This window comes from Echeneis naucrates, chromosome 5 (genome assembly GCF_900963305.1).
Source record: "Echeneis naucrates chromosome 5, fEcheNa1.1, whole genome shotgun sequence".
Taxonomy (NCBI): domain Eukaryota; kingdom Metazoa; phylum Chordata; class Actinopteri; order Carangiformes; family Echeneidae; genus Echeneis; species Echeneis naucrates.
In genome coordinates this window covers 6,681,160-6,697,788 of record NC_042515.1, presented here as the reverse complement: position 1 = coordinate 6,697,788, position 16,629 = coordinate 6,681,160, and the positions used below count along the sequence as shown (strand labels likewise).

At 40.5% G+C, this 16,629-nt stretch overlaps 1 protein-coding gene across 1 annotated transcript; it reads right to left on the bottom strand.

Moving 5' to 3' along the window:
- Positions 1-232: 232 nt before the first annotated feature.
- rhoca (ras homolog family member Ca) lies at positions 233-14,445 on the bottom strand. Its single transcript, XM_029502343.1, has 5 exons — positions 14,274-14,445; positions 7,298-7,455; positions 4,510-4,630; positions 4,029-4,159; positions 233-2,381 (listed from the first exon to the last, which is right to left on the bottom strand). Exons 2-5 carry the CDS (start codon positions 7,451-7,453, stop codon positions 2,208-2,210), a joined length of 582 nt encoding a protein of 193 aa, XP_029358203.1. The 5' UTR covers positions 7,454-7,455; positions 14,274-14,445; the 3' UTR covers positions 233-2,207.
- Positions 14,446-16,629: the final 2,184 nt, after the last annotated feature.

Sequence of the window (16,629 nt, the reverse complement as noted above, 5' to 3'; positions counted from 1 at the left end):
AAAGAAAAAGGTCAGCTAGAAAACACATATAGTTTTTTAAGTGATAGCTTTGCCACTGGATCACTCAGTTAAAGCGTATGCGCTTGGCTAATAAGAGGGTTAAAAACGCATTACAGATGGCAGAGTATAATACATAAAAACCTTCCAGGTAGTAGATTTGAAGCCCATCCTGGAATAGTACAGAGGTTTCATGCAACATCAAAGATATTGTTTCGCCACACACATTTCAACACCAACCCTCCTTTTTTTTTTTTTTTTTTTGACTGACAGCAACATGCAACCAGGGGAATGTACAGTACATGAATGAGCAACTGAGGCGGAGAAAAGGAATGCAGTGAAGATTCTGTGCCTAAGGACAGTCATCTGGGCCTTTCAAGCTTTCTTTGTTAAATCATTTTCCTTATCAGAGTTCGGTGAGTGTACTCTTGAGCTTTCTGAGAGAACAGGGGTGCAAAACCCAGAACCAGCAAACGGACTCTGAGGTGTCTACAGAAGTGTTCTTATTGACTTGCGAGAAATTCTAAAATGGTTCATTTGCCAGCAAACAGAAGATCAAGACAAATACTGATCAAGGTAGACCAGTAATCCTGAATTCCATCTCGCCACAGTTCAATTTTGAGGGCTAAATTCTTGACAGAAATTAGCAACTTGAAATCATCAAAGAGAATCTCTCTGGATGCAGACGGATGTTTTCCCATTGATTCTTACCATTTTTTTTCCTCCATGATTCTTTCTCCATTCAAAATGGTATGATGTAAACTTCCATAATCAAGCTCATTTCATAAATGAATAACGGTGACAGTAACTTCATTGATTAAAAATCTGTTTCTCTCCTGCTTGTCGAGCCTTCAAAGACCAGATTTTTGTGAAACGTTTTAGAAAGGTCACACTTGATCGGGTCAGTCAGTAAGTGGTTGGCATACTGCTGCTGGTCTATCTGCTCTGGGGGAGAGCAACCAAAGGCACACCAGACCAGAGAAGGCACCTGGGAAAAACCAACTCCTCACACACAACTCATCTCCATTAAAACATCTAAAGAATGTCATCTGACTTGAAACCTCCACACACACGACATAATTTCCATGACTGGGCCAACCCGTCCGACACACAGTAGGCGTGACTGCCTCCTTTGTATTGTAACAGATGAAGCGCTGAACTCGGTCACCCAGAATAAACAAACAAGGAAGGTTTCACAAGACCTTTGCCTCCATTTGATTTCAGCTGTGTCATCTCCCTGTTGGTCCTAACAGCTATTGTGCATAGTTGAGTCATATTGGCTTGTGTCTCAATTGGCCAGTTCTCATCCCCACATCTAAGTCCACTGCACAGAGAAGCAAAACAGTTATGAAGGATGCATATGAATAATCAGATCTTAGTCTCATACACAAACTTGGGTGCTCACTACTTTGTTGACCATTATCACATTATAGAGACGGCTACATTCTTTATCCTCAATGTGGGTGGGCTGGAAAAGGGAAATGTAGAGGGAAACTTAGCAAAAGTGCCACAAACAACCATTCTGTCATGCTTGATGAGTCGTCAACAGCACTGAAAGCCGCAGTTAGGGCTTTGCTCGGATTTCACAACGACAACACTGTGTTAGATGAACTACAGTACAATGGAGAGGCCCTCAGCTGAAATGTTAACTAACTGGCAAACATGGGAACTAGATGGTGGTGAACGAACATACAGACGAACGCAGAGGAGAGGAAAAAAAAAAAAAAAAAAAAAGGCACTAGTGCTTATGGTCAAAGGATCTCAATTTTCACAACTTCTACCATGATTAACAGAACGGATACTAAAATTACAGTGTGGACTGTTTGAGCAAGACCTTACTCATGAAGACTTTGTACAAGCTAAGAAGGTTGTTGAAGAACAATAGTGTATACAAATATGTGCATCTATCACTGCCTTGTTACATTACAAATACAAAGAAAAAACAGGTAGGAAAACATTCTATGTGAAAAGACAGCTTTCGGAAGAAAAATGCAAATCAACAAAGAACTTTAAACATCAATTTCTGACCTCAGTTGTAATATAGAGTCCATTTCCTGTATTAGGTGTGTTTGCATTCAATTCATCTGCTTGCCTATTATGGTGGAATGCCTTATACAGTACAAAAATGCCATTTGGTAAAAGGAGAGTCTTTTTCATACATTTTGCTTTTTTTCTATTGGTCAGTTGATTTCATGATGTTTGCTCACAGCTCACAGCAGAGTGCAGCCACTTCTCTTCTTGCGCTTGCGGACCTGCAGAGCCGCCCTGGTTGCCATCTCGAACACTTCCCGCACGCCATCCTTGGTCTTGGCAGAGCACTCCAAGTAGCCAAAAGCACTGATCCTGCCGGCCATGTCTCTGCCTTCCTCTGTCTTCACTGGCTCCTGCGTGGTCAGAGAGCTTAGAGTTAAAGACTGCCTGAAAAATGGTTGGTAGTAAAAAAATATAAAAAAAAAAAAAAATAAGGAGAATCATGCATCCCTTTTCTTTTTGTTTTGGGGAAATTAGCCTGATAGTGAAGGCTCTTTTTATCCCAGCTCTCTTTAATGTGTCAGATCAGTCGTCTCAGCAATAAGAGACAACTTATTCTATTGATTTAAAAATATTCTTTAGAATATTCAGTTTCTGATTGTATTTCCACAATTTCCTATTTGGTGGCTTTGTATATATGATTGTTGTGTGTGTTGTGTTTTTCCACTGCATTAATCAGCAGATTGAGCAATAATGAAAATCACTTTTGTATGGGGCCCCGAGGGTACTGCTCCAAGTCCCCCTCACAACCATGATCAATTTTTTGTCTTGAAATTTACAACCTTCCCAAGTATATGTAAAAGTATAGCTGTAAGAGTACTAATGAATCCTGTTAACAACATGATGGCTTAAACATGTCAAACCCAAAATGCTTGCGTGACTATATGAATCCAAAACACTCAAACTGATGACTTAGTGCTACTCTTTGTCAAATGGTTCCTGATTTCTACAAAAAGGAAAAGCTGACTGTGGTGTCTGTAAGAGCTGGAGAGCTTTGTCAACATGTGGCTTTTTTCAGCAGGACCTGGAGAAACCACTGTGAATGTGACATAGTGGCACAGCACACTGCTCTGCAAGTGAACAACAGTGAACCAAAATGCTGTCATTGTAATATGACTGAAAGGCCAGAAACAGCCTTCAGAGTGCATCAGGATGAGGTTTCAATAACACAATAAATATCTATGTTCTATTAAGACAAACTGAATCTTTTTTTTTTCTTAGCAAATTTCTTTAAATCATCTCTGATGCACATTTTTTATTTGTTGCCCTTTATTTGCCTAATCCTGACATTCTCTATATTGTATTTTATGTCTATCAGATCTTTATAGACAGCAGCTAGTGCATGTCCATCCGTCTGTCCTGTTCCTTTATTCCCTTTTTCACCTCATGTGTTTTTTTTCCCCCCAAATGAATCTACATTTCTAAACAAAAGGCCCTATTCAGACTGACAATAATGCTGCATGGGAAGGCACAGACACAGCCACCTCATTCACAAGGATACCACCGCATTAACAAAGAGGGGACGAGACAAAGCCAGGGGCTCCAGTGGAAATAAAGAAAAAGGCAGAGAAGTTGAAACTGGGTCAACTTTTGCAACATGTAGTGTTCTAATGTAGCGTTTAATCCCTCAACTGGCTGTTCATCAAGCAGCAATGTCAACTTCTGGTGGATGACTTTGTAATATGAATGGGTTGCACTGTTGTGCATGAAAGCAAGTTTTTGACACTGAAGAATTTTTATTTTCGTCACTAGTAACCCTAGGCAACACACCCCCACAGCAGTGCTGTTTCTGGTCTGAACACCTACCAAAGTGAAATTTAAAGGTCATGAAAATGACCGTTAATAATTCACAAGGCACCTCACAGCTGAGCCTCATGAAACGTTTGAACCATGCACACTTTCATAGGCCCTTTGTGACTGAGTATTTAAGACGTCAACAAGCTCCTGATTACCTTCATCTACAGTTACACTTAACTCCTACATTGTGCAGGCTTCCATACCTGCTTCATCTTGGCCAACTCTCTTCGTGTGTGCTCGTCATTCCTCAGGTCCTTCTTGTTCCCCACCAGGATGATGGGAACATTGGGACAGAAGTGCTTCACCTCAGGCGTCCACTTCTCAGGAATATTTTCTGTTGCAGGAGAGACAAGAGATAAGCTGAAATGCTCCAGAGAGAGGGCAGCTAGAAAAAGGGGACAGGCAGTGCAGAGTCACCCTGCAGAACGCTTCTCATGATGGATTGCTCTGCAGACTGCTTGAGGCAAAGATGTTTTTAGCTGCACTAATCCTACGACATTTAACAACCAGCTTGCTTAGCTAATATGAACTGCCTTAAGTCTATGAAGAATGCTACTGCAGCTTACACAAATTTCACTTTTATACACGTCCACAAGGATTTTATAATGTGCCAGACTATATTACGCAACTGACGGGTTTAAATAAACATTTTAAAATAGGCTACTGTTTGCCAGAAGTTCCTACCTAAACTGTCAGGGCTGTCGATGGAGAAGCACATGAGGATAACATCGGTGTCGGGATAGGAGAGAGGCCTCAACCTGTCATAGTCCTCTTGGCCTGCAGTATCCCACAGTGCCAGCTCCACCTGGGAAAAAACAAAGCCAATAACTAGTTTCTAACATGGCAAATATACACACATCCAAATTACAGTTCATTAATCTTGGATGATATTCTTTATTCTCGCCACGATTCATCCATTTGCGCTATTTTCATAATAATTTTGTTACAGGAAGCTGCCCTCAGGGCTAAATTAAAAATCAGCCGCTCACCCAGAGCCAGTGTTGTATTGCTCACCGTTCTGGATGAATACACAAACATTTAACCAGTCACGACATCATTAGTAATGGCATTTCTTTTCTCATCCACTGAGAGCTGTGACTGTTTGGAATATTATGTATGAACATTGAAGCATTAATTTCCCAAAGGCCAATGCTTTAAATAAAAGCAAGTGAAGAATCTTTACATCAACTAACCTGGGAAGATAACATAGATGTCATAGATGACATAGGTCTGTCTGACCTAAGCTTCATACATCTGTTGTCATGTCGTAGAAATGAACTTGGGGACCAGCTTTATTCCATTACATCACTGATTAATTCACTTACAGAAAGTGGGAGATCAGTGAGAATCAAACCAGATACCTTCTGTCTTCTCTTGCAGACATTAGCAGCCAGCTTTCACTCAACTCCGCTATTAAGCTGACTCACTCTGTTCCGGGGGAGAAAAACTTCTGGAAAGTTTTTAAATGCTGGAACTACTGCATGACAATAGATTATGGTATGCCCACCGTGGGCATTTGTATCAGTCAACCGACCCAAAATAGAAGTTTGCAGAGGCAGAGGGTGGGAGGTGGCTGCACACTGTTGAGGCTGCATGAGCAACCAGAGGAGTTATGTTCCCATCAGACTCATGTGGAGCAGCAAACTTTGGGGGAGGGAAAGAAAGAGGGGAAAAAAAATGCTATTTTTGGAATCTAGTCAATTCGCGGAAGGTGAGAGAAAGGCAATGTCTTGTAATCTCAACTCGGGGGGGGGGGTAAAAACTCAAATTTCATGGAAGAGGTCACAAATACAATCCAGCTGGTTGTCTGATGGTCTAATGGAATGCCAATCCCCTGGAGGTTTAGGGGCCGAGCAGTTGTCATATCTTAACCAAAATGATTGCAATCTCAATGTCCAGCCTGAAACTCAGTCTTCATATTTCCTGTCCAGAACACAACAGTTAACCCCTCTTTGCTCCCTCCCTGCATCGGAGTGCAACCAGAACAGGAAATGAGACGTTTATCGGCGGGAGGAGAGTCCTGAGGGAAGCGGGGGGATTGCCAGGAGACATCCCTGTTCCCTGTCTGAACAGGAAGCTGGGAAGCAGAGTCATTTCCTGTTTTGCCAGGCGGTGATGCTGCAGCAGCGCTCAGCTCAAAAGAACAAACCCCTTTGACATAACAAGCCATCTGCAGCTCAAACTGGACACTCATTGGCAGCTCCCTGCGACTCAAATTCAAGATGCCACACACCCTCAGGAATGAATCTTAAATCTGGTTGGTTTAATAACTGTCTGTGTGCAATCCTCTTCCCACTTATTATATAACTATCTTCCCAGCACCATTCTGTCTGTGTCCCCCTTACTTGTGAGGGTGCACAAGTAGTAATCCAAGCATATGAAATTATGCATTGCAAAAGTCCCTGTTTGCACATGAAGTGTTAGCATGTCGCACTTTGAGCAAATATCTGTGGAGCTCTGTTGTACAAGTCACAGTGTGAAGGACTAATATAGACAGAAGAGAAAGGAAAATAGCTTGTTGTGCATGTGTTGGAGAATTTTAAGGTGAGCAGTACAAACCAATTTAGACAAAACGTTTCGGCTAAAGTTTACTACAGTACGGCCAACAGTTGTGACCAGTAGTTAAAAAACAAAACAAGAAACAAAGTAAACAAAAAATAAATAAAAATTAATTGGGCTCTTATCAGCAATAGTGCCAACATAAACACCCACACTCTCTAAATCGTCCCAGATCTCTTTGTCTTTACCACTCCGAACAACTATTGAGGTTATTATGTAAGAAGTGAATCAGTGAAGGAGGGCAGAGAATATGTGACGGACCAAATCCCCACGAAACATTATCACATCTCAGCAAGTGTAGCAAAGGATGGCAGGTGGTGTGTCTATATATCTGTACTATGGGTGATAGTTGATTTTTAACAGGGGTTGTCTTTGTTTTAGCCCTTACAAAACTAAAAATACAACATGTAAGGATTAAATTGTGTTTCCATCCGCTAGATAGGTTAACAGGCTAGTTGCAGAGTTGCTTCCCAGTTCAAGGTTCGTTTCATACTGCATAACTATGCTAGTTTAGACTTATGCTTTCCATCTTGCTCTTAGTTGGAAAATCCAAACAATAAGGAGGCTATTCCAATCAGATTTAGCATTTTTTCCTTATCATACTCATAATATTGGAATGACCTGAATGTGATATGCAGCTTCAGCTTTATTCTTTATATATGTAGCCATTCTAAACGATGATAAACTACTAATTAAAAACATTTATAAGTCACCCTGATATGACATTTCCAAACAGTTCACAGGGCGAACATTGCTCAGCCTGCTAAAAATTAGGAAACAATTTTTATTATTTTTATTATTTGTCATTCAAATTGGAACCAAGTTAAATGAAGCCATTCATATAATTACAGCAAGTATAGTGTTGGATCTTACCAGAAAGTGGAGGACTGTATCTACAATGAAATGTACAAACCTGCTTTCCATCAACCTCAATATCAGCAATGTAGTTCTCGAACACTGTTGGGACGTAGACTTCAGGAAACTGATCTTTACTGAAAACAATTAGAAGACATGTTTTTCCGCAAGCTCCATCCCCGACAATGACCAGCTTCTTCCGAATGGCTGCCATTTCTGTTGGGAAAAAGAAAGAGTGAAACAGAAACTGTACTAGAGTGAGTGCCAACATGATTAGAAGAACCTCAAAAAGAAAGCAAAACTTTCCCCCCCCCGTTGAGGGACGTGCTGAACAAATGGGCCAAGCAACAGTTCAGTCAAACTCTGTCATCTGTTTGTGTATTCACAACAGATACTTAAATTATTTGTAGGGAGCTCAGGAACAGAAGACAAACCAAGAACACAGCGTTGAGCAAAAAAAAAAACTTTCTCTGCTCATGCCTTGCAGCTCTGAAGCAGCCGCTCTCTGATCTCTGACTGACAGTGCTGCTTCACATTACACCTGAGGGAGTGTACTCTGTGATCTACATGTTGTCACAGACAACGGCAGTCACAGACCTTGAATCCCCAGTGCTGAATCTAGACTACAACATTGCAGAAAGACACAGGGGGAGAAGGAGGAAGATAGCGGAGTGAGGGAGAGGAGGAAGGGAGGAGGGGTGTTAACACAAGCTGGGACATGAAGTAATGGACTATCAGGCTCCTACTCCACCCTGTTAGTTTCCCCCTGCAACTCATTCGGAGAAAGAGAAAGAAAGAGTCCTAAAAATCAGAGCAGCTGGTGAAATATTCAGCCGTGTCCTACACTACTCTGCTTGTCATCTCTGCCTACGATTCCTCGGCTGTCTTCCTGATCAAAGTTTAAGATCATAATTATTTAAAAAAAAAAAAAAAAAAGTGACCCAATTGCCAACTTAGAAGTTGTCCTCGTGTTAAGGTCATATCCCTTCCATTGGATTTCAGCACTTGTGAGCATGTCGCATTACATTTCCCTGTGTATGAAATACAGGTTTCTGCAGTAAGCCCAGAGTCGGGGGCTGGTTTAGCTGGAGCAGGCTGATGGGGATGAGTTAGTGGCACTGCTGATGGATGAACTGGAGCCCTTCTGCCTGGGAGCAGCTGTGCATATAGTCATTTGGCTCCTCGTGTCATCCGCTTTGTGCCAGACAGTCTTGACAGTCATCCTCTTCATGAGGTCACCCACTTATCAGGGGGAATTCATCTTTCAGAGCTGCGGGTGAAATACTGAGCTGGGTCTGCCCTAATGCCCATTTTTAATCACTTCATGGATACAAAGCAACACAAGTCAATTCACTGAGTGGAGTCAAACTGCAAAACATCATCAGGAATAAGACCCTGGGGTTATTAGTCAAACTATTAGTGATTTGGTATTTTAACAAGAGCAAAAAGAAAAAGTGCCAGAGATAAATTATTTCCACAGGTACTGAGACTTGGCTTAACCAGCAGCCATACTGGAAATTTTGGATAAGTCTTCTTGTTACACAGTTTCCCAAAAATGTTGCTTAGATTCTTGTTGTAGAAATTGTGATGTTTCATTATGCTTCTGTCCCACTCCCGGCGCCGTACACTGTTACAGCTGCAGGGAAGCTTTGCCAAGAGATGCCAAAGACCTGACTTTCAATTTAGGACACTGCAGTGAATGCTGGTAGTGTGCTCACTCCTTTTATTCCTACATTCAAAATGTACTGAAAGACAAGTGAATGTTCAGTGAATGTTCAGTCAATGGACACCAAAAGTGATCATCCACTTTAGATGCAAATGCTTTTACTCATATACGATTTTATCTGACAGAGAGGACAAAGGGTGTTTCAGCTTTAATAATTAAAACGTGTTTAATACTGTGATGATTATTGACTCCACAGAAACCGCACAGTATATGGTCCTTTTCAAAGACCTAGATGAGAGATGGTTTGAACTAGATGATAGGTTCAAAGCCAAGCAAGTGGGAGACAGCAGCGCGGTGGCCTCGGAGGCTCACCCTGTGAAACAAAACAATCCACTTCCTGTTCTGTGAAGCTTGGGAGGAGCTTTTGGCTGCAGCTCTGTTTGGACAGGCCTTTGCAGCACTGGGACACTGAGAGAGTTGCCAGAGGCAAAGCAACACATGCACACATGCTTACTCTCATGTATACGCACATGGACACAGTCCATCCCTTTGAAGAACACATGCAAAGCTTATCCTTCCGATATAGTCACGAACAGTGACGAATACTTCAGACACCCACGACTGATTCCATAAATCTCAGCAGTAATGGAAACTAGTGACAGCATCATACCAGGCTGAAACTTTTGGTGGTTGCCACAATCAAACCTGTTCATCTTCACCTACCATTTATTAACTCCAGATTCATATCAAAGCCTGAGCTCACTCTGATTCAGTATATGGGAACCATTTGAAACCAACAACTATCTGGCTGGCTGACCTTTGACCCGAATACTATTGAATGAAAGCAAATATGACATGAAAGATAAAGTGAACCAGGGGAAACAGTGACAAAAGCAGAAATAGCTAAACATCCTTCTGTCTGCTCAACATAAACATTTCAGGGTGCAGATATTTTCCATTTCTGACGCTACACAGCACCGCCGATATGTAGAGAGACACGTTGGAAAACATTCACAAAGCTTTCAAACATGCTGAGTTTGATTGAAAACTGATTGTAAGAGTGAGATGGGAACTCTGTTGCACACAGGCTGGCACATCAAAGAGACAACCTGTGAGCAAAGCTGACAAAATACCACTGACCTGACTGGACCGGGGTCGACTGGGCTTTTCAGCAGAGGCCGTATGAGGAAAAAATACCCAGCCTGATACAATGATTAATGTTTGTTTCTATTAATTGCAATGTTTCAACTTTTCTGGCCTTTGAACATTTGAGAATTGTTTCCAATGTTCAAACTGAGTTTGTCTCTGTGAAATGAAGAAGGGCAGCTACTTTATTCCCGCAAATGGGGCCACATGTAGTGAATGCTAATTTAGTGGAAAGCTTCAGTCAACAAAAAAAAGCAGCATTACAAATTGTAGAAACATATCTACTTTCACATTTTTCAGAATTTTGGATATTAAACTGTTGATCTACAAAAGGAGGAAATTAAATACATGGATCTGGAATTTAACATTTTAACTACCAAGCGCTTTATTAAATAAGAGGCATAAATGTAATTAAGATGAATTCATATTGATTACAGTAGATATTACGTTGCACATAACAGTGTTATGTGCAACATATTGCAATGACAAGCAAAGCCCCATTTCTTCCTACAACTATCAGAGCAATGCCCAGGTAAATGAACACGAGCTCTGTTTTTCTCTCAGGAGGCTTCCTGGGGCTTAGGGGCCAACATGAGTTATGCAACAAGCTCAGCAGAGTTAGCTGAGAGTAGAGCATGACCCCGACCAGTCAGATAGAGCTGCCTTTCATTCCTCATATCAGTTTTATTATCACAAACAATGCAGAACATACATCCAACATCCCGTAAAAGGCCTGTTGTTTCTGACAAAGTGAAAATGTTGTTTTTCTGAGGTTCCTCAAATTAGAAAATGTATAACAGGAAATGAGTTTCAAGAAAAATTGTTTCACTTGTTGAACAAGCTTGACAGGGGTTGGGGTACTTTTTCCTTCAGTATGGTGCACTTGCTTCAATGTGATCAGCTGTTATTGGGAAGAAATTCCTCATGTTTTTTTGTCACTACAATAGACAGAATTTGTCACTGTCATTGTAGATCAGGCCGCCATGAATAACAAAGTTACAAAGGGAAGGCTGGATTTGTCTTTTTGATAGTTTCTCAGTTAAACATTTCCCCAGGGATTAGAAATTTAGCTTGAATCACCGAGGAACACAAACCTTATTTTACTGGAGAATAAAAAATTACCTCTAACATAATTCAGAGACTTGATTTCATAGGAAATGAACCCTAACATTTTTGGCACCAAGACCAAAACAACTTTCCAACAGGGAATTACCTTCTTTTTTTTTTCCCTCTTCAAGATTCAAGAAAAGTAAGAAACACGTTTCTTTGAAAGCATGCAAAAAATTTGCATCACCTCTGTAAGACTCTCTGAGAAATGGGCCAAAGTTCATAAACTGGCAGAGGCTGTGGCTGAGAGAAAGCAGACAGCCTGCGACACCAGCTGTCTGCACCACCCAACATAAAAACATCTTATCTGACTAAATCTGACAGGAGGCAACAGACACCAGATCTCATTCACATTCAGTTCGTCATGACTTGCAAAAATATAGGAGTTACAAGAAAGCTTCATAAAGGCAGATTCGCATCATGTGTTTGAAAGAACACAATGCTGACATTTCTGAGTGTAATAAGCTGAGGCCTCAAGTGCACAAAAGAGAAAATGAGCTGAGCTCTCTTACACAACAGTAGGAGCACACACAGCAGATCGGGTCAGCTTGTAGCATTCTTTGGGCGTTTATTTCAAACACACCAGCTCCTTCATCTGACTGAGTCATGACTTTACCAGTACACCCACTGGAAATAACCAAATCTACCAACACTGAGCCAGCCCATGGCATAAAACCAGCCATGATCTCTCTGTTGAGGTCCTCTAACAGCGAGCTATTTAGCCATGCAGAGATAATCAAGGCTTTGTCAAACCTCTTACAAGAGATTTTATGGCGTAAAAAGATTCTAAGTTTTGTGTTAAATGAACCTTTGAGGAAATACAAAAACATGCTATGTACAGTAATGCAAAAGTGGTCTCTATTTTGCCAAGAAATACATGAGAAGATACCGTAACACCATCTCCATGTCAGTAAATATGAAGCCACAGAAACTTGGTTACACATTCAGAGGATTTTTGTGACTCCCTGGTATTTACAATAACATCCAGGAAGTCACTGCTCCCCGACCAGAAAGCAGTCCAGCTCATAACTCATAAAACCAAAATTAGCAATTTTTGCATTTCAGGTTTTCAACAAACGACCTTAACATTTCCCCCTGTATCAGACTGTTATGCTAAGCTAACAGTATCCTTTATATTTCCCCATTCAAACGTAAAAGCAGTATTAATAATCTTGTTTCCTCTCAAGAAAGCAAATAAGACTCAAACACTTCCTGCACAATCGTGAGATGGTGGTATTCTCAAGCCCATGGCCTGGGCTATCGGACAAGTCTAACAACTGCAGATTTACCGATCGCAGTTTGTGCTGAGAGGCATGCGATGTGTTCACCTTCATAGTTTGTGTCACACAATCATCAACATCTGAATATACTACAAGTAAGATAAGACGCTCACAGAAAGGGCGAGATCAGAGAGGCGTGATAGCCAAACTCAAAGGCTACAGGAAATGGCTTTGAGAGAACTCACTGCTCACTTTGGGGAAATAGCTCAGGTCATAAGGACCGATGTACTGAGAGTGAACATCTCTGTTCCTCCAGGCACACGCTGTCTGTGCACTTCAGAGCTGCAATCAACCGTCATTTTCATTACTGATCACTCTGCTCTCTCCTTAATTAATAGGTCGATTATTGATTATTATTCTCCATACCGCAAGATGTCATGCTCACAATGCTAATCTTTTCTGACCAGCAGGACAAAATCCAAATATTCATCATACGGACAAAAATAAAAAGCAATATTTAATGTTTCTGAAGTTGGGGCTTCCTCAAGATTTTTTTTTTATTTTTTTATTAAATTATCATAAATGCTTCAAATTAATGTTGAATACTTTTAATCATAAAAGTCATTTCCAGGCAGAAATGCCAACCATTCAGTAACTGGAGCTGCTCAAATTTGTTGCTGCTCTCTTGTTTTCTATCACTGATTTAAACATCTCTGAAGTTTACAGCCAGGCAAGCAAGTAATTTGAAGACACCACCTTGAGCTGCAGTAAATTGCAATGAGCATTTTTCCCTACGTCTACAACTTCTGTAGGCCAAAAGAGCGGTTGGAAAATACCCAACACACAAATCAACAATAAATAAAAATAGCAACATATTTTGAAGTTACAGAAGGTACATATAGATAAGATTTACATCCTGATTTAGGTTTTTCACACACGTTTTAAGCACATAAACTTATGTGTGTCCACGGTTTGGGGGGGGTGCATTTACATTCATTGACAGCTGATCTCTCGAATTGATGCAAATACATCCCCAAAAAACTAAAAAGCAAAAATCATCAAATTTCTCACCGACCAATTTGACATTCTTCCATCTCCTGTTTCTGCAAACCAGCAAATTAATTACAAAAAAGCGGCAATTTGTCACATCTGACAGGGTGTGACCAGAGAGCATTTAGCATTTTCACTTCATAAATTACTTGAACAATTACTGTACCACCTAAATTGTCTTTAATTCACTTCCCGGGGGTTCATTTTGCAAGTAAATGTTTCAGCAGGTTCGAGTTTTGCTCTGAGTGTATGAAGAACATAAATATCACGTTTTCAGGCTTTCCAGTACATCTACATATTCAGGAGGAAGATCACAACATATGACCATTTCACGCCAATCTTTAATTATGAATTAGACCAGAATTAGCTCGAGACACTCAAATACTTCTTAAACACAATAAAGCCTAAATCTGTCTTTAGTCTCAGATTTCGCCCTCCACATGCTGTTGGAGTGTTTTCTGTGCTCAGGCGACGGCTTTAAGGAAACGGGAGTCTTGATAATGAAGAAATTAAGTGTTGCCAGGAATAGAAATGGCTCATTAAGAGATTTGCCATGCGGAGTTGCTTATTGAGGTCGCGGCACTTGAACAGACTGTACACACCAGCGAGGTCTGATGTGCGTTTGACTTCTAAACTACCAGCAATGAAGATATCAACAGTTGCACAGAAACACACAGCTGAGCCACACTGGACACACAAGTGCCACCACAGTCACCGACACACATTCAACTACTTCACCTCAGACGAGCGTCAGTGCGAGGGCAAGCCACCACCTTAGTCTCTCGCCCAAGTGAGAGAGCAAATAATTAGTGCCAAACAAAATTCAGTCTCTGTTTCAGTGTTACCTGTCTGCAGCCGGGTGAGATATAAAAAAAAAAAATAATACAAAAATAACGACAACAATAATAATAAGTGTTAGTCCCCGCTTGGTCTGTCCTCTGGCTGGTGTCACACACAGACAAACAAACACAGACACACACACACAAACACACACACACAAACACGCTCACTTCTTGCTGCAGTATTTGCTAATTTTCCAGAGAGGGGGAGCTGAAGCCGGGCAGGCGGGCAGGATCCTCCCTCCGACAGCAGCTCCCACAGCGGCCGCCGCTTCCGGCGGGGCCCTTCAAAGTACAACAGTGACAACGATGATTTATCATAATGATGAGTTCATCGTTCAAGTGACTTCTCTATCTTCTAATTACATCCCTTAAACTGGGCTTAGCAATGTGTTATTCAGGAAAAGTTAGTTGTTTTTTTTTTTGGGTGGGGGGAGGGGGCTGTTTTCAGTGTTGGATCGATACACCAGTTTGTTGCTGCTATAATATAAATAAATATACTAAAATATACAAAATATAATATAAAATATAATAAATATAGAATCTTCTGTTACAGCAGCCGAATAACAGACGAACACAACAAACACACCATGAAAATAGAATGCTAATTATACATACATGTACATTTACAAGCAAAATATACAAATGTGCAAGTCAACAGAAAATGTATCAACATATAAAAATATGTGTTACTGCTTTGGGGCCAGTAATGCGCTTTGAGCAAGCAATATAAAATACTCAGCAGTTCCCACGCTCATTGCAGTGAAGAAAAGTGTCTCCCAATGTGATCATTAGTCTTATTTATATGTTTTTTATGATAACAGTTGAGATCCATGCCAAAATCTTTGGTTTTGTTCTTGTAATTTGTTGAAAATAATGGTAGTTTGTATATGACCCGGGTCTTGGACTTTGGGAAGAGAATATTAAATTCCTAATCAATTTTATTTTCTACTTCCTCTATTTTTTTTATTTATTCGAATTTTTTTCAGAAAATTGTGGCTGTCTCGTATCACATCTTTTATTCCATCTTAACTTGATATACCTTTATCGCATTTCCTTCTACAAATATTGTGTCAAAATTTATGATTATTTTTCACTGCTCTTGAAACAAAATGGTCCTGGTGGTGATGTTTAAGTATTTAGCTCTGTGTGTGACGACTAATATAAATAGCAGATGAATGAACCCCGTGTACCAACATGATAATACTCTGACACAATTTCAATTCCAAAACCGAGAACCAAGTGTGCATTTATTTTGAAGGCTAGAGTCCGTGTTTCCGGTGATTTATGGTCACCTCTCTCTAACTTGACGGGGCTGCTGCAGGCTCTGGAGTCAACCGGATCCCTCCTCCCGCCTCTACGGTCAAAGATGACATCATCTGTAGTACAAGAAGACTCGTGCAACAGGAGGGATGGGTGTGGATCTCACCAGTGTGCCACACTGGAGGAAAAAAAAAAACAAAAACTAAACTAAACCAAAAAAACAGACTCTCCATTAATGTCACATGTGAACAGTCTCTCCCTGCAGGCTGCGTGGTGCGTTGAATCATCATCAATTGGTATTAACACAACTGGGCGTGCAAAAATGAAAGAGGAATCCTGCCAACCACAATGAACATATGTGACCTTACCTGAAGCCTGCAAACAACAAAATGCACAAATATTATGAATATAAAACAAACAACCCCGCCCCGGCAAAAAACAACACATTAATCTTTGTAGGGTTATTTCATTTTAATTTACTAACAGCAAATAAAAAAGTAAAAATAAATTTACTTTGCTTTTCTCCTCTAATAATGAGTTTATTCACAAAAGGAGCCTCTAATATAAGCCCCATTTCCAAATACTGCTGTTTTTAGTCATTGTGGGCGATAAAGGAGCTTCTTTTTGACAAATCTGTAACCCACTAGTTCTGAAAGAATAAACATATGTTTATAATTTAATACATTTCATCCTAGACAGCTGTCACACAAGGCTGTGATTTTAAATCAGATTTTTCCGTGGACGGTCCAATGTTCTATTGTCAGTCTTTGCTGTGTCAAACTGTGAATGTAACAGGAGCACAAAGGAGATGTCGATCAAACTCAGTCTGAGAACTCCCCCACAGTTCAAGTCTGATTGGGCAAAACTGAAAACAAGAGTGGGTGGACAGTGAAGCTATATTCAGTTACTGCTTCCATAACAATAATCACATGCTGCTATACATGATGACATGGAGAAAGTGATATTTTGCCACTTTACACATTTGATAGGATGCCTCTAACTTGCGATATTGTATTTATTATAAAATGATATAAGCGTAAGTGAAGTACTTCCTTACTGCGGCAGTCGTAAATTCCTTGGCCTGTGGTTGCCTTACAGC